The following is a 19,832-nucleotide window of genomic DNA, read 5'->3' as shown; positions in this document are numbered from 1 at the left end:
AGTTGTCTTGTGAAAAATATAAAAGAAAATCAATTATAATTAAAACTAATTAAAAACTTATATATTTTTAAATTATTTAATCTTTATATAAATAAACTAATAAGTGAAATGAGTTTAAAGTGATAAATACAAATAATTTCTTCATCTTTTTTCCTTTTTCTTTTTTTATTTTCCCTCAAATTTTCTAGGAACCAAATATAACCAAATTCTGGGGTGCCATCTCGCTTGAGGCAAACTGCCAATGCTATACCTAGATACAATTCTCAATCAACCAGCCAACCTAACCTTAAAACTGGAAAGGAAGCAAAAGCAATGCACCTTCCACCTAGCATGACATGCTCAAAACTGCAGTCATATTTGGTACCACTGATTTGGTAATACAAATAATTTCTAGTTTGTTCCTGTTGATTTTCTATGTATTTCCCCTTCTATTTGTTGATTGTTCCCTCTTCATTAAGATGGGAGATGATGCCGGTTCTCAATCCCAGCCCAGACTATAAAAAGCTTTGGCCTAGCTGGTAGGAGGAATTGGAGTTGAACCAAGATCAGGCAAATGTGAAGTGTTGGAATTGGAATTCCATCCAAGTATCTTCCAAAGAGCTAATGCCTGACACATCAACTGAACAAAGATAGTGTTCTTGTATGAAGAAAAATGAGTATGCGACCTCAGCATCCTTGATGTATGTTTCAAGTCTTTAGAAAATCAAAACCAAGAAAGGCACATATTTCTGATGACACCTGTTGCCTCGCCGGTCCAGAAGAACCAATTCTCTGACAACAATTGAATCCTTAACAAGTGACAGCTAAAGGTCAAACTAGAGGATGAAGCTGCTCATTGCTTAATAATTTACACTGACCATGAAACTATATTCAAGCCAGTAATTTGTCATCTGAAATTACACCAATTATCATGCAGCTCTTTCACATCCTCGTAGTATGAGGAAATGATGACTTCCCCAACCAAATATGCAAACTGAATAAAAATTATTGCATGTCTAGTAAGAATTCTACGCAACCCCATCCTGACCAGGAATGAATCAAATTAAAGATCAAGAAACATCCGGCAGAGGTGAAAACATAGACCTAAAGCTAGAAACCTACATTTTGATAATGAATTAGCAGATTACTATGTGCTAATGCTATCATTTTATTGCCATATAGACAAAATTTTCTTACCAACAGCAATGGTCTATGGACTGCAAATCCTTATCCAGATCGTGGATTGAAGCTGCATGACTTGTTTAGTCGTCGAGATTGCTGCGCAGGTGTCAAGTTGAGAGTCTGTGACTTTGTCACCATGCTAACCATACTTGGAGTTTCATAACCGATGACCCCACTTGTGCTTGAGTCTCCACATTCTCTGCTTAACAATGTGATTTGAGTTGTTGAGTCACCCCTAGTTGTGGCCCTCTGCCATGAGTGTGAGCTCAACCCTGAGAGGACATAAGCCCGTCCAGTCTGCTCATACAACTCCATGCTAGCCATTCTCTGCCTAATTTCTCTCAGCTCAGATTCAAGCCAGTTGCAGAGACCATCTCCAGCTTGAGCTGATGCCGAAGATAAGAGAGTTGATCTCCGGTGTGCCAGCACAGCCTTTGCACCCTCTAGATTTCCGGTCTCTGCCATTCTCTGTGCCTCTGCAATACCTTCTGCCACCCACAGACGATTCCGCTGCCTATCCACCTCCAAGCATACAATCATGTCCATAGGAGACAAAACCTCAGGCCGCCTTATCTCAACTTTCTCGCATTCTACCTGGACAACTTCCTTTGACACCGAATCTTTGTATGAGCACATGACATCCAATAATGTTGTCCTTTTCACCCTTTCCTCACCTTCAGCAGATGAAAGTTCTGGAACTGTAAGATAGATCAGAAATTCTTTCCCCTCCTCTGCATATAAATCTCCAACATCTATTACACCTTGCTGACCCTGATCACAAATTTCACTCAAGTATTTTCCTGAGGGTATTGATTCAATATGGACTCCAGGTGATACTGACTTGACTGTGAGCCGAAGTTCCTGAGCAACAACACTAAGAAGACCACCAATGCACATGGCGAAGGCATCTTGTACAGTGGCAACAGATTCAATGAAGGAAAATGTGCCACCTGATTCATCTGAGATAGCATGCATTGCAGTGGAGTCGTGGTCTGACCCAAAGCCAAATGTGTGAACAGGGATAATTGCCTGTCTGCCCTCATCTCCAGATTCTCTGTTCCTAGGACAGATGGAAGCAGGTAACAGGTTCAGATATTCCAATACCTGTCTTGGATTGGAGGAAGCACAATGTGAGGTTTGGCGCCGGTTGACATTATCACAGTTGTATGTGTCTTTGCCATCAGATAGGAGGATGATGCTTGCTACTGGATTCTGTTCACTCCGTTCTTCAAGGACCCGGACCCCTTTCTTGAGTCCTTCCACAATGTTGGTCCCCCCACTAGATGTAAGAGAATTAATGGCTAGACCAGCAGCTTCACGGCCATTGTCAGACATCCTTCGAAGAGGGAAGATTCTTCGAGCTGTTGATGAGAAAGAGACAATTGAAAGTCGATCGGAAGGGCCCAGGTTCTGTATGAGAAAGCAGACAGCACGCTTGAGAAGGGAAAGCTTTGAGCCAGCCATGCTGCCACTAACATCCAGCACGGCAACAAGATCTATGGGAGCACGATCAAGAAGGTGGGCATCATCAAGAAGAGCTGGTGCCTTAATGCCCACAAGAACTGCAAATGTGCGGAAGGATTCTGAAGCAGTGATTGCAGGCAACTCTGGGAGGGCCTTGACAGTTACAAGCTGGGGCCGAGAGAGTGAGACAGGTGAGGTAGGGTCTGCAGACTCTGCACTGTTGACCACAAGGGGCTCATCATCTGAGAAGTGGCGTGGCTCAGGTGACTGTGGGGATAGTGGTTGGAGGTTACGAGGGGTTTGGCCATGAAAATCTTCAGGAGGAGGATGATAGGGAGAGACACGGGCCCGACCCATGCCATTACATTGAGGATCACCAATGTTGGCAGGGGCTTGGAAAGGGACGTCTCTCCATTTGGAGCGGCAGATAGGGCAGAGCTGGTTTCCATGCCTAACACTTGAAGCAATGCAGTTGAAGTGGAAGGAATGGGAGCATTCAGCGGTGAAAATTGCCTGGCCTTGTCCGGTTTTCAGGTTTCCCAAGCAAATGGCACATGTTTTCTGTACCCATCAGCAGTACACAAATCATGATTAATTAAACTATCACCATAAAAATACCATTTTGAAATTATTCTGAAACCTACACATCATCAATTTTTTGTCCTACACTGCTGTCTCAAGATAGAAATAAGCTGCAAAAAACTCAAAAAGAGGTGGTAGAAGGGGAAAAGGAAACAAGTTTTTATCACTGAAGAGCAGAATAAGAGACTAAATAAATTATATTAAGATGCAAGTCTCAGTTTACAATCAAAATAAATTATATGACAAGAAAACAATTCCTATTGGATATACTTTAGGAGGTAGAGAGAAAAAAAGGAAAAAGGAAAAAGGAAAAAACAAACAAACAAGTAGAAAGAAAAGAAGCTCTTCAAGAAGTGAATTCAACATAGAATAGTCCAACTCAGCACTCTTGTAAAAGGACAATGTTCTGGAGGGGAACCTATGTGAGGTACAACATCTAATCCAGCTAAAAGCGAAGGTGGATGAAAAAGGTAGATGCAACCTTTTGACCAGAAGAACAATGGCACTACAGTTGTAACAAATAAAGAGTGCCCCAAAAGAAAAAAAATTGTACCCCAAGCCTGAGATTGATTTGCCTAAAAGATCCAACATCTCATTATAGGAAGTTGACTTGTGAGTGCACCAGTGTTGGCCATGGTATTACTGGCCCATGGTGTCAAGAATATCCGATAATTCCAATGTATAATACCCTGAGTTTTCAAAAGTCTTTAACTACCATTATGACTCTTTAGTAAGTTTCCATCTAGTAGATGAAAAGAACTTACTTGAGGGTCACCTGCAATTGGATCACATTATAAATCAATAAAATCAAAATTAGAGAAAATCATTAAAATATACACAGCAAAAAATGGAAAAAGATGTGGATCACCTAAAAACTCAACACCTTGCATGAGGCTTGGCTCAAATAGTAAGGGATTGGCATAGGGATGGAGAGGTTCCAGGTTCAATTCCGTGGAACAGTGAAATTTTACTAACAGTAGTAAAAACCCACGTCAGTCATAACATCTTTTTCCAAAAAACTAACCGGCAATGAGTTGAAGAAATTTCAAAATGTCAATTTAATGACATAGTATTCTTCCAAGTCAAACCAACCGGCTACAGAAAAAACCAATATAAAAAGGTGGAAAAAGAAAAGCCATACACCTCTGTATGACAGCTTTACAAGAAAGCAACCTTCTCCTTTGGACTATATTAGGTCTAGATGCTATATAAGCATTACCCACCACTTTTACCTAACATGACATTACTAGGTTAACTTCGATATTGTCTTATCAGCACAAAAAATGCTGTTGAATGAGCATCTTCATTAGCCCCTAAATATACGAAGTCACATGGGGTTCCCCCCTTCTATGTGCTCCAAACCCCCTCAAATTCCCATTTTCTTCCACTAAAATCATGATGGATTGGAACCCAATCATAAATAGAAAAATGCTGAATTACATATCCCATTTGCTTTCCCAACAAATGAAGTAGCGTGAAAGTAACTTCTTGAAAGATCAAATTCACATCAAATTCTTTTTATCTAAACCTGAATTTGATGGCATATGGGATGAGAACTATGGGGTATGACTGCCAATTCCCCGAACAGCCGACCCCGTACCCCTCTTCTTCTAAAACCTCTGCCTCTTAAATCTTTTGGGAGTTTAGACAGCAAACAGAACACCATGACAGAAACCTTTTTGAGGCAAACCACACGATCATGCAAAGATGTCGAAAAAAACGGATATAGAAAATGACCATTTCCACCCTGGGACGATTTACTGAAGGGTAGAAAAGTCAATTCCCACCACAACAATAATAGGGTGTGGCCCATCGGCTTATTCCTCTGACAGCTTCTCAACGGAAAGCACTACATGCAGGAGGCTAAAATGGTGATTAGGGATCACAAAAAATAAATTAATTTCTAATTAAATATATTCAACGTCGTTTTCCCCGTGAATTAATAAATAGAGAATATTATTATTAATTTTGTTTTTATTATGAACATCACTGTCAACGAGAAACGTGACGAAATGAGGAACTGTGTTTACGAAAATACCCCTGCATGCATCATGAGGGACATTTCCGTCCTAAAAGTATTAGGATTCGGTTCCGTAACAAAGCAAATAATGGCCGGCTTTTGAGGAAACGACCGGCGCTGTTGATACAAGCTGGGACCAAACGTCTCGCCGGGAAAATTCGTCTCGTCGGCAATATTGCCGGAGAGAATTCCCGGCAAACATTGAAGATCCGGAATTGCAAACGCCAAGCAGATCCTAACCCAGACCGTTCACCCTCCAAACAGAATAATGAGAAACAAACGGAAAACGGGCGAGAAAGTGGGTGGAAAACGGACCTTGGAGGATCGGGTGCTGAAGCTCCGGGAGAACATGGAAGTGGAAGAGGAGGAGGAGGAGGAGCGCGACGACGGAGACCGAACGACGTCATTTCTTGGAATGTCGGGAGAGCGAGGCAAAGAGGGGACGGAGTGAGAAGAGAGCTTGAGAGAGAGCGATTTCTTCAATTTGTTCCAGGAACCCGCCATTGATGGAGAGAGAGAGAAAGGTCCAGCGTGTTGCAGAGAGACTAGGGTTGAGAGAATTTTGTTCAATAAGGGTTTAATTAGGGTTAGGGTTTGAAATGGGCATGGCTATGATAGCAGAGAAGAAACAGACAGGGAAGCAAAGAGATTGAGAGCGGAAGGGGAGGTGGGCAGTGGAAGGTGAGAGTTGGGGGATATATATGTATTAATTCTTTAATTTATATTTTAATTCTTTAATTCATCCCAAATTAGAAAATATTTGATGTCGGTCATCGAGCTCCATACTAATAATTTTCACAAATAGACGATGATTTTAGAATACGATTCTAACCTAAAAAAATGTTTTTTTTTTAAATATCAAATATTCGGATACAATTTAAGAAACACTTTTAAAAATTTGATAAATAAATTTTAATATTAAAAAATCATTTATAGTAATTTAAAAAAAAATACTTTATAGACTAAATTGAATAAAAAAAACTCTCAAAGATATTCTAAACTTGAGGACAAACAACTACAATGAATACTGAACGAATAAATGAAAGATGGATGACAAGGTAATAACATGAAATTACTCAATATCCAGAAAGATATTTTTTTAAATTTTTTAATAAATTTTATTTAATAATTTTAAATTAAAATTATTATATAATATGAAATTTTTTTGTATCCGAAACTTGTTGATAATCATTTATATTGATATAATTTTTTTTTTTACTCTATATAAGAAGAGATCTACTGATGGATTCAGTTTCTTTATTTGCATTATATTTTTTATCCCTCAATTTCTTTTGTAATTTTTGTACTTAGATGGTTAAGTAAAATATACATTAAGAAGACTCGTTACCTATATCAAATACTTCTCGATCAAGTTTCACGAGAAGCACTTTGAAGACTTCTATATCAAATTTCTTGATAAGGTACATCGTAACATAACCAATCATTCTATTCTATATTTCATTATTCATAGCTTAATACATTCACTTCTTTCTATTTGAAATATTGAATTTTATATATAGACAAATTAATGAGAAAATAAATTATTTTATATAAATGACAATGAAAGAGAAGAGTTTAAATAAATTTGGTTTTAGTTTTTAAATTCTACCATATTGATATAAGTCTTTTTTTACTCTATATAAGGAGAGATCTACTAATGGATTCAGTTTCTTTATTTGCATTATATTTTTTATCCCTCAATTTCTTTTGTAATTTTTGTACTTAGATGGTTAAGTAAAATATACATTAAGAAGACTCGTTACCTATATCAAATACTTCTCGATCAAGTTTCACGAGAAGCACTTTGAAGACTTCTACATCAAAGTTCTGGATAAGGTACATCGTGACATAACCAATCATTCTATTCTATATTTCATTATTCATAACTTAATACATTTACTTCTTTCTTTTTGAAATATTGAATTTTATATATAGACAAATTAATGAGAAAATAAATTATTTTATATAAATGACAATGAAAGAGAAGAGTTTAAATAAATTTGGTTTTAGTTTTTAAATTCTACCACATTGATATAAGTCTTTTTTTACTCTATATAAGGAGAGATCTACTAATGGATTCAGTTTCTTTATTTGCATTATATTTTTTATCCCTCAATTTCTTTTGTAATTTTTGTACTTAGATGGTTAAGTAAAATATACATTAAGAAGACTTGTTACCTATATCAAATACTTCTCAATCAAGTTTCCCGAGAAACATCAAATTTCTTGATAAAGTACATCGTAATATAACCAATCATTCTATTCTATATTTCATTATTCATAGTCTAATACATTTACTTCTTTCGATTTGAAGTATTGAATTTTATATATAGACAAAATAATGAGAGAATAAATTATTTCATATAAATGACAATGAAAGATAAGAGTTTAAATCAAATTGGTTTTAGTTTTTAAATTCTACCATATTATCATTTTGTAAAAGGAATTTAATTCTAATTAAACTCTTATAGGTTTAATTTCTTCTACTTGAGGGTAAGATATTACGATCATATCTACTGTTTGCAAATAATTTTTTTAAAGAGAATAGAATATAATAAAAAAAAATATTATTTAAAAATTTTGAAATAAAATTATTATTTAAAAATATTATTTTTCAAATTCTTTTATAAACATATAAGAAGTAAATGAGTCTCTTCTAATAATATCAATACCAATATAATATGAGATACTTCTTATATTTTTAAGTAATTGTGAATTTTAATTATATTATGATTCTTTTATACTTCTCCATCAACACCTATGAGAGTTGGGATAGAGCGTTTTAAAAGCAACACTTCATTTAACAAACTTAGACTTGATTTTTCACTATTCTATCAATATTTTCATTGATATTTATTTGAGTATTCAAATTTACATCAATTGCATTGTACATGATTTGAGTGCATTAGAAGTTGTACAAAATATCTAAGTTATAGATTTTTTACAGGTTGATGAGTTTCACAATTGGTTTATATACTTAAGCAATCCATTGAGATTATAATTCATTACCTCATAATGAGATGGATAACTTGTCTTGGTCATTGCAATGAGTTTCCTATAGTAAGTGCACTAGTGTGTATGATTATACATTGGATAGGAGCAATGATGAATCATGACATTGGTTATCAGGTAGTCATGATTGACTACGCTGTTATATTGTATGTGCTTCAACTTTGAGAGAATATTGAGTTAGTGTTGAGATCTTCAACAACTTTGACCAACGAATGAGACTTTAAGGTGATTATATATTCCCTATGGATTAGGTCACCATTGATTAAAGTAGGCGACAATAGATATTCTCAAAATTTGCATAAGATATATCATGAGATAGAGATAGTGAGTTCCCTTGAATGATCCTAAGGATTTATGATCATAAAAAAAAACTATGGTTATAATAGTTCCTTTAGTTGCATTTGACATATGCTCTTTGTAAGTTAAAGTATGTCAATTAATCACACAATAAAAAGATATGAGCTCAAGAATTGTAAAGGTAATCTTAAAATGTTGATAGTGTTCACCTCATTATATTACAAATATCAGTTCATGGGGAGCTTGTATGTAATCATTAGTAGTTTACAAACTTGAGTATTCTATTTCAATTTAATATCATAGAATACAAGAGTGTAATTGACTCTCTATAGTGGGATGTTAATTCAACTTCATAATTAAATTATAAAGAAGTCAATATTTTCCTATGGTCCCAATGGTCCTCGCTTGAGCTTATGTTCCTAGGTGACATATTATTTAAGGAATATTTGGGTTTTTTATTCACATATATGCATTAAGGTGTTTTTGTAAATATTTAAGGTTATACAAGAGCTTGTGAATGATATCTTTGGACTTGAGTAATTAATTAATTGAAGCCTAATAGGGCTAATTGATTAATTAGGACTAAATAGGTTAGATCAAGTAACCTAAACCTAAGATGGGCTTAGGTCATTTATGTTGAGAATCCCAGATTACTTTGTTCCCTAACCCTAGATCGTATAAGGAACATGCAATCTACCCTAGGCTTCTCTAGAAACTATTCTAGTTGAAGCAATGGTAATAAAAGCCATATTAAACAATAATTTAGAGAAAAGTAAACATACTTGGATTTAGAATTTCTCATATCAAATTCCAAACCATAAAAGTTGTTAAAAATATAGTAGAGCTTGTCTACCTGGTATTCTTCCACCCAATCTCTTCTCTAATGGAGTTAGGCATAAGAAAAGTGTGAGTTTTTCTCTCTTTGGAAGATAATAGGCAAAAAACTTAAACCCTAACCCTAGCTCATTTGCATGGTTCACCTAATCTAATCCAACTAGGTCTTAATTAATTTATTAGCTCTAACGGGCTCCAATTTATTAATTAGACTTGTTGGGCTCCAATTAATCGATTAGCTCTAATGGGTTCTAATTAATTAATTAGCTCATACTAGAAAGATAATTCATAAGATATAGTGCAACCTTGCAATTTTACCAAAACTCCTTTATGCAAACTAATGAACTAGAAATCCAAATCTCTCAAAACAAACATGCCATTGTGTAATAGGAACTTGAGTGGGACCATTGGGACCCATAGTAAAATATTGGCTCCCTCATAATTCAATTCTAAAGTTGATTCAATACTCCATTAGAGATAATCAATTGTACTCCAATATCTTATGAAATTACAATAAGCATAGCTCAAGTCTATGCCTTACTGTCCACTAGATGTGGACTCCCCATGAATTAATGTCCATAGTCTAATAAGGTAGTGTTGTCACCTATCAAGATTACTTCTCTAATATGAGTTACAGATCCTTTTTATTATGTGATCAATTGACATACTATAACTTAAAGGAGCATATATCAAATTTCTTTAAGTGAAATGATATGACTATAGCCTTCTAAATCACATGTTCTTTGGATTACTTAATGGGACTCACTATCTCAATACCATGAGATATCATGGTGTCTCTATTAATACTATTTGTTTCCACTAGCCTCCATCAATAGTGACTTAATCCATAGGGATAAATGACCACTTTAAAGTCTAACCCATAGGTCAAAGTCTCATGTTGATTTTGGCATTAGCTCAATACCCTCTTAGGGTTGAGAGTCTACGCAATATAGTAGCTTTGTGAATCATGATAACCAATAGCTTTACATTATGATTCACTGTAAGTCCTGTTTAGTGTGCATTACATACACTAGTACACTCACCATGGGAAAACCATCTCAATGATTAAGACAAGTCATCCCTTTAAATAGAAGATAGTGCATTACAATCTCAGGTAGATTGCCTAAATCCATGAACCAATTGTGGACTACTCAACACTTTGCAAGGAGGCCCATGATTTGAATATTTTGTGTAGCTCCTAATGCATCTAACACATGTACAATGCAAGTGATGTGGATGTGTATGATCATATAACCAATTAATGCATATTGGATGATAAAAGGGAAACCAAGAAACAAAGATAAATAATTTATAAATGAACTCAATATGTTAGATCATGTCATGCTTATTGGGATTGAGCCCCTAAAAGCAAGATATGATCTAACAAAGTTAGACTTAACTGTCCCCTTGCTATCTCTTTAGTGTATTGACATTGATTTGAGCATTTAGTCCATGTCTCTTACATTGTATATGAGTTAAGTGCATTGGGAGTTGCACAAAAGATACAAGTGATAGGTTCATTGTAAGTAGATAAGTTGTCCACAATTGGTCCATGGATTTGGAAAATCTAGTAGAGACTGTATGCACCACCTCCTAATTGGACGGATGACTTATCTTGGTCGTCAGGATGGGTTTCCCATGGTGAAGGCATTAGTGTATATGATGTATACTAGACTAGACTTATGGTGAATTATGATGCAAGACTATCAAATGTCATGATTCAGCAAGCTATTATACTGTATGGACTCTCAACCTTGAGAAGATATTTAGCTTATGCTGAAATCAATAGGAGGCTTTGACCTATGGGTGAGACCCTAAAGTGATCATATATCCCTATGGATTAGGTCACTATTGATGGAAGCTAATGACAACAAGTATTCTCAATAGAGACACCATGATATCTTATGAGATTAAGACAGTGTGTCTCTTTGGGTGATCCAAAGGATATGTGATCATGAAATCTATGGTCAGAGGAATTCCAATTCCTTTAGTGGAATTCCTTGAAACTATAGTATATCAGTTGATCATATAATAAATGAGATATGTAACTCAAGGATTTGAGAGATAATCTTAATAGGTGATAACATTGTCTTGTTAGATTACAAACACTAGTTTATAAGGAATTTACATGTAGTAGATAATAGGTCACAGACTTAAGCTTTGTCTCATTGTTATTTACATAGGGTAGTGGAGTGCAGTTGATTCTCTTTAGTGAAATATTGAATCAACTTCATAATTGGATTATGAGGGAGCCAATACTCCTATGGATTCTAATTGTTCCCACTTTGAGCCATATACCATGATGACATAGTTTATGAGGGTTGGATTGACTCTAGGTTCATTTTTGTGTATGACTTTTAGTAATTACATAAGGTTGCACAAGGGATACTGAACAAGGTTTCTAGTTTGGGCTAATTGTTTAATTAGATAGCTCTATATGGTTAATTAATCAATTAGGACCCGTTTTTTGCTAGATTAAGTGATCCAAGCCTGAATGGGCTTAAGTCACTTAAACCTAATGGGCAACCCTATAAATACCCCTTTAAGTAATCTAAGCAATATTGTCCATATAAGTAATATCTGAATCCTAGCCTCCAATTTGAAATTTCCATATTAAGGAGGAAAATTTTAATATTTGGAAACGATATTACTACATTTGGGAGTGGAATAATAATATTCAAAAACATAATTATGTTAAAATTTATCTTGTATGTGAAATTACATGTTTATGGAGCCGAAAAATATATATGATCACGTACATGAAATATTTGTTTCCTTATTTTGTAAATTATGGAATAATATAATATATATTATAAAATGTTTTTTATTGTATCACCCTTTAACCAACAAAAGCCTCTCCTCATTGATTTTTATAATATACATATGTTGTTACAACCTCACAAATGTGAATTTTGAACCGTTTTTATTATTTTGTTCTTACATGTTCCTAGTCTCCTAATTGGGCTCCCAAGTTCTCTAATTCCGCACAAAAGGAAGGAATTACAAGGAGTCACAAGGCTTTATACCCTACCCTTATCTAATTATGTGTCGAAAAGTACTTAAGTTCATTGAATATATATCTACTTATTTATTTATAAAAAATTAAAATATTTATAAATTTAATGACATAATCGTTTTTAAATTTTGATTAAAAAGTTCAATTATTTAAAAAGTTTTAAATAATATTTTATATATAGTAATTTATTTGAAATTAAAAATTTTCATTTAAAAATTTGTTTGACATTTTTTTAATGATAATTTATTTAAATTAATAAAATCATATTTATTTTTTATCTTGTGAAAATATTTTTTAAAACTTATATCTTATAAAATATTATAAAATCTATTTTTGGATTAATTTATTTACTATTTTAGTTATAATATGAAAATTATAAATGATAAATGTATAAAAATTTAAAAGTGAGGAGTGAACAATTTTTTAAATTTTTTTATTTATTTCAGTAATGTGATAAGTATGGAAAAATTAATGTAAAAAATATGGAATTTTATGGTAATTATTTTAAAATAAAATTAATTGATAGATATAGAAATAATTAAATATGAGAAGGATAAATCATTATATTTTTCTAAAATTAAATTTTGGAGTGGAAAAAATATTGTGTTTGAAGTTTTTTAAATAAAATTAATGTGATAAATATGGGGAAAATTAGATGAAACTAATTTTATAGTTAAAATGGCTAAGAAATTGTTGAATACCAATAATAAATTATTACTTTTTATCATTTCAACATCAATAGTCTTATTTTTATTTTTTAAGGTCGAAGGTTGTATTTCTTTATACCATGATCTCCATGATTTCATTTGATTGTTTTAAAGAATGAACTTAATTTAAGCAATGTTTTACCTTTTAATCAATTATATGATTGATTTATTATTTCATACTATTTATATATATATATATATATATATATATATATATATATATATATATATATATATATATATATATATATATATATAATTTTTGTGGGGAAAAGTGGATTCGATTCACTAATATGAAAATATATAGAAAAAAAACTTTAAATATTTTAAATTAGTATTATCTTCATCTATTTAAGAATAATTTGAAATGTATGCATTTTTTAATTAGTAATTCAATTATTCCCAAAAATGTTCATTTACCTATCATGTCATCCAAATCAATTAACAATTAGACTTCTCCATATAAATATTTCCATTTTTTTTAGATATTTTATTATTATTATTATTATTATTTTATTATTTGGGATTTTTTTTTCTCTAGAAACATTATAAAGTAAGAATTTAAAAAAAAAATTATTATACTATTAATAAGTTAAAAATAAATTCATATTCTTGATAATAAATAAACTAATAATAAATTTGTATTTATTATAAAATATTAATAATTGTTTAATATAATAGCGAATCAAATTTGTTGTAAGAGTTTTTATGATAAAAAATGTTTTACAATATGGTTATATTTGATATATAATATAAAAATGAATAAATAATTACTTTATATTAAATAAATTAATCATAATTAAAATAATTATATATTATTAAATTTATCATTTATTATTTAATAAAAAACCTTATTACTTTTTGAATTGGTAATTATAATTAAACATGATTTGTTTGACAATATTTCTTCTTAAAATTCTTGAAAATAAAAAATATATTAATAATATTTAAATAGGATTATTTTGCATAATATTTCCTAAACTTTTAGGAAAGTAAAATAAGAATTCTACAAGGTGTTTGTTTTTAGAGAGAAAAAAAATCTCAAATAATAAAATATCTAAAAGAAGGGAAACATTTATAAGGAGGAATTTAGTTATCAATTGATTTGAATGAGAGCATTTTTGGGAATAATTGGATGACGTGTTAAAAAGTGTTTGTATTTCAAATTATTTTTAAATAAATGAAGATAATACTAATTTAAAATATTTGAATTTTTTCATCGTATATTTTCATATCAGTGAATCAAATCTCACTTTTCCCATTTTTGTGATTTATCTCTCATACATTCAAATTCCACTCTCTAGTCTCCAAATTATGCTCCCAAACTGTCCAATTCCGCTCCAATAGAAGGAATTACAAGTAGTCTTAAGTTTTTGTACCCAACTTCTCATTTGATTGTAGTCAGTCTCATCTCTTTGTACCTTGATCCTATGTATTTGTACCTATGATTTATTTTTTTATTTATAAATAAAATATATTGTCAAGCAAAAATTATTTATATTTTTATTAGATGACAGAATAAATTAGTTAAATAAAATATTATCTTCACAAATTTTCATTATTATAGCAAAATTTCAATCTTTTATAATACTAACAAATTTTATTTTTCAAAGGGTGTATGTCATCATCTACATGATATTATTTTTTTTTCTCTCTTTTTTCTTTATGATAACATCAAATACCTATTGTTCATAATTTTTTTCCTTTAATCCAATATTTCATTTCACTCTTTCATTTCATCTTTATCCAAACAATTAATTATTATGATAAATAAATAAATTTGATTTTATCTAAATAATAAGTGATTACCAATAATAATATTTTTCAAATTTTATTTTTAAATTTTGTTGCTAAATTAATCTAGTGTGAATATATATATATATATATTCCTGTATTAGTGATTATGTTAATAACCCTTATCATTTTTATTTTAAGAAATGAGGGAAATTGCTCATGGAGAAGCACAAAAAGCAAGAGTGCACAGTGAAAGTCAAAAGGCCATGTGGAAAAAGGACTGCAAATAATTAATGGTCTTACAAGTATAGGTAAGGTGGGGTAGGCCATGTTTCACATCTGGGTTTGGACCTTTTAACCAACTACTCTCCTAGACTCTCTTGGAGTTAGGGTTTCCATAAGTAAAAAAACATAGCTCTTCAAAAGTCAATGGCATTCTCACATGGACTCCTGTGTCTCCATTTTCCTTTGTTGAGCCTCATCTCCCACGTCCACTTGGAATTTTTGATAAGATTATAACAGTTTTAAAAAATAATTTTTTAATTATTATAGTAAAAAAAATAATTTTAAATCTATCATAATTTTATCCGAATAAAAAAAAATTATAAGTGAAAAATCATCTTTTCAAAAAATGATTTATGAACTTTTAAAAAAATTATAAAAATAATACAATAATACAATTATTAAAAATATATATTATAAAATTAATTAATTTTATTTATTAAATTTAATTTATAAATAATATACTAAATTTAACATAAGATAATTAATATTTATATATTATTTTTTTTCTTTCACTTTGGAATTAAAATAAAAAATAAAAAAACTACTATCAATTTTATGTGAAAATGGTTTAGAAAATAAATTTGTTATTAATTTATTAAATACTTATTTACAAAAAAAATAATTTTTTTTGTTTAATTTTTAAATTAATTTTATTATATAAAGTTTAAGATGAAAAATATTAATCTTTAAGTTAAAATTTCACTGTAAAATGAATAAAATATAAAAAATAAGTTAAATAATTTTAATTGCTCTTAATCTTCAATTTTTCTTTAAATTAATTCAATTAATTACAACTAATAAAATTAATTTAGTTTGATATTGGTTTTTATTTATAAGATAAATAATTTTTATCTATTTTTGGTTTATGTGAAAAATGATTTTATAAAAAACAAAATTGTTATTAATTTATTAAATAATTATTTATAAAATAAATAATCTTATTTTGTTTTAATTTTTAAATTTTATTCTATAAATTTTAAAATTAAAAATATTAATCTTTAATTTCAAATTTCACTATAAAAGGAATAAAATATAAAAATAAATAAATAAAATTAAATATCCTGATTATAAAAAACCAATAACATTATTTATGTAAATGCTAAAAAACCAATAAACAGTCCAATAATTAATAAAATATCAACCATGATAGAAATTCAATTATTATGATGAATGTAAAAAAACCAATAACCTTATTTATATGAACCATCAACAAAGAAATATATATATATATTGTATTAATATGTTCAATCTCTAAACAATCAAACATATTCAAATACTAAATGATAAAAAATCAACTACTATTATGAATAAAAAAAGTAAAAAAAACTAATACTTTGTCCATATATATAAACTAATAAACCAACAAACATCCTAACAACTAACAAAATAATAACGATAAATACCAACAAAGCTAAAATATTAAAATTCAACATTACTAAACGACAACTTCAATATTAGCAGATGATAAATTAACATACGTCACTAATAAACTAACAACCAATAAAAGTTAGCATGCATCATCAATACAAATAAACCAACAAGCAACAAAAGAGCTATGTTTGATAAAAAAAATATAAAAGTCATCAATGTGTGCCATACGAAGGAGGCTTTCTTCTTCGTTGTGGGCATCGGTGACATCTTTCCAACTTGGATTGATCTAAGGGACCATCTAATGTTGCTCCATTTCCTCGTCCCCGTCCTCAGCCTCAACCTCTTCCTCGTTTACATCCTTGATCTTGAACTTGATCATTTCCCTGTTGTTCAACAAGTGGTGTAGGAAAGTATTGCATTTGTGTCACCACATCATCTCTAAATGGATGTCCTAATGATTGTGGTGACAAAGCAATGAGTGGTGTTGTAGGTAAAGTAAATGACACCTCGATACTAGACAACATAGGTATATGAAAAGAAGGCCCATCAATATAAAAATGCAATAGCTTCTGGATGAATTATGTCCCAACATCCTGTATCACTCCCTCATTAATGGATGAAACTGATGAATGAGGTAGTGATTGGTCAAGTGGTGTAGAAAAAGTGAAGGCAGTATGTTATAGAGGCGATGATGATGGAAAATCTAGCGATGCATCATCGATAAGGAAGTGTGGATCATCATAAATATGGCCTCCACATGTTCGTACATCTCCTCCACCTCTAGTTCGAACACCTCCACCTCTAGTCCGTACCCCACCACCTCTGGTTTGTACCCTACCACCTCTGGTCCGCACCCCACCACTTTTAGTCAACACTCCACTACCTCTAGTCTGTACCCCACCATCTCTCATCATTATCTCTATATCAACAACATTATGGGGAAAAAGCAACCTACCAGCCTCATGTATAGCCTCTAAAGTGGTTGCACATAATTGATGAATTTAATCACGATGACCTATATTCACTGTATTTGGACTAGTCCATAGATGTATTAGTTGCAAACTACGATTCTGTAAGAATTAAGAATAAAAAGTTAGATGTTTTTCTAATTAGAATAAAATAGAATAATAAATAAAAAGACATTGTAATTACCACTATCTCCCATGAAAATCCATGTGGAGTAAGAAAAAGACGAGTGATAGAACGATACCACACCATATATGGGTGGTTATACTCATAAGAAGTAGATGCTGCCTCAGCTCTAGTAAGATGATCGTACCTAGCCTCCCACATTTGAATATTGTGGTGATGAATACTCATCCAATCTAAATCATGTCAACCCCTCAAATCATATTTATGTAATCTCAACTTTGTATCGCACTACTTAGGAATATGTTGTAGTAGCCCAAACTGCCTCAAAACACGATCAAGTCTATGCCATTCTACTATGTGGAAACAGATAAGGGGTGAAATAGTCAACCACAAGTCAGAGGTAATAGTACAGTAATTTGGGAGTCCGGATATGACATCATCAGTAAATGGCTCCCATATAATCTGCAATTAAATTTTAAATATGACTGACATTATTTAATAATATTTTGATTACAAATTGTTTAAAAAAATTATTCAAAATAATGAATTTCTCATCTGCTTTGGCATAAGTCGATCTAGTAGATACTTATACTGGGGTAACATATGCATAGGTGTCGAAGTAGTACAAAACTCATCTCTCTAACTACAAATAGAAAATATATATATATATATATATATATATATTAAAAGTTTGTATAATTGTTTATTTATGTATATATGTGTTTACATATGCTATAACTAAGGTTGAAAACATACCGCATGCCTAAAGGTGGTTGTGGCAGTACTCCATCATGTAGGACTGAATGTAAGCGCATAGGTGTTATAAAGGGAAATCTATCTCATATCCATAACTGTAACAAAATGAGAGGACCCGATATATCATGTGCATTAATACGAGATGCTCGACACATCTCTCGATATAGCCAAGCTAGGCAAGCACTACGCCAACTATAAGTACTAGTAACTCCAAAATCCTCAAGTAGTGGTAAAAACATTAAATGTGCCATATTGTTCGATTTACCCGTAAAAAGAAAACCTCCAATCAACTGTAAGATGAATGCCTTAGCATAGTAATGCACGAACTCCACATCAGCATCAGGTTCCAATGAAGGAAAATGTTTTGTCAACCAAGTCAAACGAAGTCTTTGTCCAGATATATCTCTATCTTTAGGTACCACTCCTAACAATGTAGCACACACCTCTCTCTAATCCAAGCATGTGCTACCACTAACTATAATAGCATCAATCGGTAAGCCTAAAATAATGTTAACATCCTAAAGTGTGATAGTATACTCTCCTTGAGGTACATGGAAAGTGTGGGTTTCAAGGCACCATCTCTCTATAAATGTTGTAATAAGGTGCCGATCCAATGAAATAAAACCTAATTGGGCAACACCATAGAATCCAGATTGTTGCAAATATGGAATGATGTGTGCATCTAAAACACTATTATGATAGAAACTGGTTTCATGATGTTGACAATGGAGCTCTCCAGGATCATTTCCTTCCCATATAAGCGAAGATCGGTGTACTTCCTGGTTATATAGAACATAACGATCTACAGGTCTAGGATCCATGAGAATGTATTCCTTTCGTCATTTAAATAATTTCATTAGTTTATTACAAGACATTCCAATGACATTATATGAAAATAACTCAATGATCATCTTTAATGTTAAAAAAAAATCTTTCATTTAAATAGTAAAATTTTCAACTTGAACTTATAATATCATTGAGCAGTTGTGTTAGAAGACTCCCCTTTGTTAGGACATTTTCAACGATTGTGACCCTCTTATTTACAACGCCCACATCGGACTTTGACACTTGGTTCTCTCCAATCCATTTCATTCCTAATCCTTGAAGATCTTGCTCTTCTTTTATCATATATTAGAGTTGGATTATGATGACCAATTGGAAAATTAGGTTATGGCCAATAGGCTTGATGTGGAATTGGATTGAATTGTGGTGTATAGCAACAACCATATAAATCCATCCTATAATGTTTGTCAACAAATTGTCAACTATCAATCCTTGCACGTGCACATATAGCTAGCACATGTGAACATGGGATACCAAATGATTGCCATTTATTACAAGTACATGTTCTTTTTTTCAACTTCAAAATTTGTATATTGTTTCCTTTATCCATATGAAACCCATAGGGAACAGTTGTTACTTCAAATATTTCATTTGAACGGTGAAAGATAATGGCAATGTGTCCACTAGCCCTTGATTCATATTTTGTTATTTTGTTAAT

The 19,832-nt window shown here is 31.6% G+C and overlaps 1 protein-coding gene across 1 annotated transcript; it reads right to left on the bottom strand.

Moving 5' to 3' along the window:
- Positions 1 to 804: 804 nt before the first annotated feature.
- Positions 805 to 5,902, bottom strand: LOC117923997 (E3 ubiquitin-protein ligase WAV3-like). The gene is made up of 2 exons (XM_034842538.1): positions 5,543 to 5,902; positions 805 to 3,186 (listed from the first exon to the last, which is right to left on the bottom strand). The coding sequence occupies exons 1-2, from the start codon at positions 5,729 to 5,731 to the stop codon at positions 1,207 to 1,209; spliced, it is 2,169 nt and encodes a 722-aa protein (XP_034698429.1). The 5' UTR covers positions 5,732 to 5,902; the 3' UTR covers positions 805 to 1,206.
- Between the last annotated feature and the right edge of the window lie 13,930 nt (positions 5,903 to 19,832).

Source organism: Vitis riparia, chromosome 10 (genome assembly GCF_004353265.1).
Source record: "Vitis riparia cultivar Riparia Gloire de Montpellier isolate 1030 chromosome 10, EGFV_Vit.rip_1.0, whole genome shotgun sequence".
Taxonomy (NCBI): Eukaryota; Viridiplantae; Streptophyta; class Magnoliopsida; order Vitales; family Vitaceae; genus Vitis; species Vitis riparia.
Note: the sequence above shows the minus strand (reverse complement) of the source record. Positions and strands in the feature narration are given on the sequence as shown.

Coding starts and splice junctions, on each gene's coding strand:
- LOC117923997 (XM_034842538.1), bottom strand. CDS start 5,731: ATGGCGGGTTCCTGGAACAAATTGAAGAAATCGCTCTCTCTCAAGCTC. Junction 3,187..5,542: donor TCAGCACCCGATCCTCCAAG/GTCCGTTTTCCA, acceptor TGATGGGTACAG/AAAACATGTGCCATTTGCTT.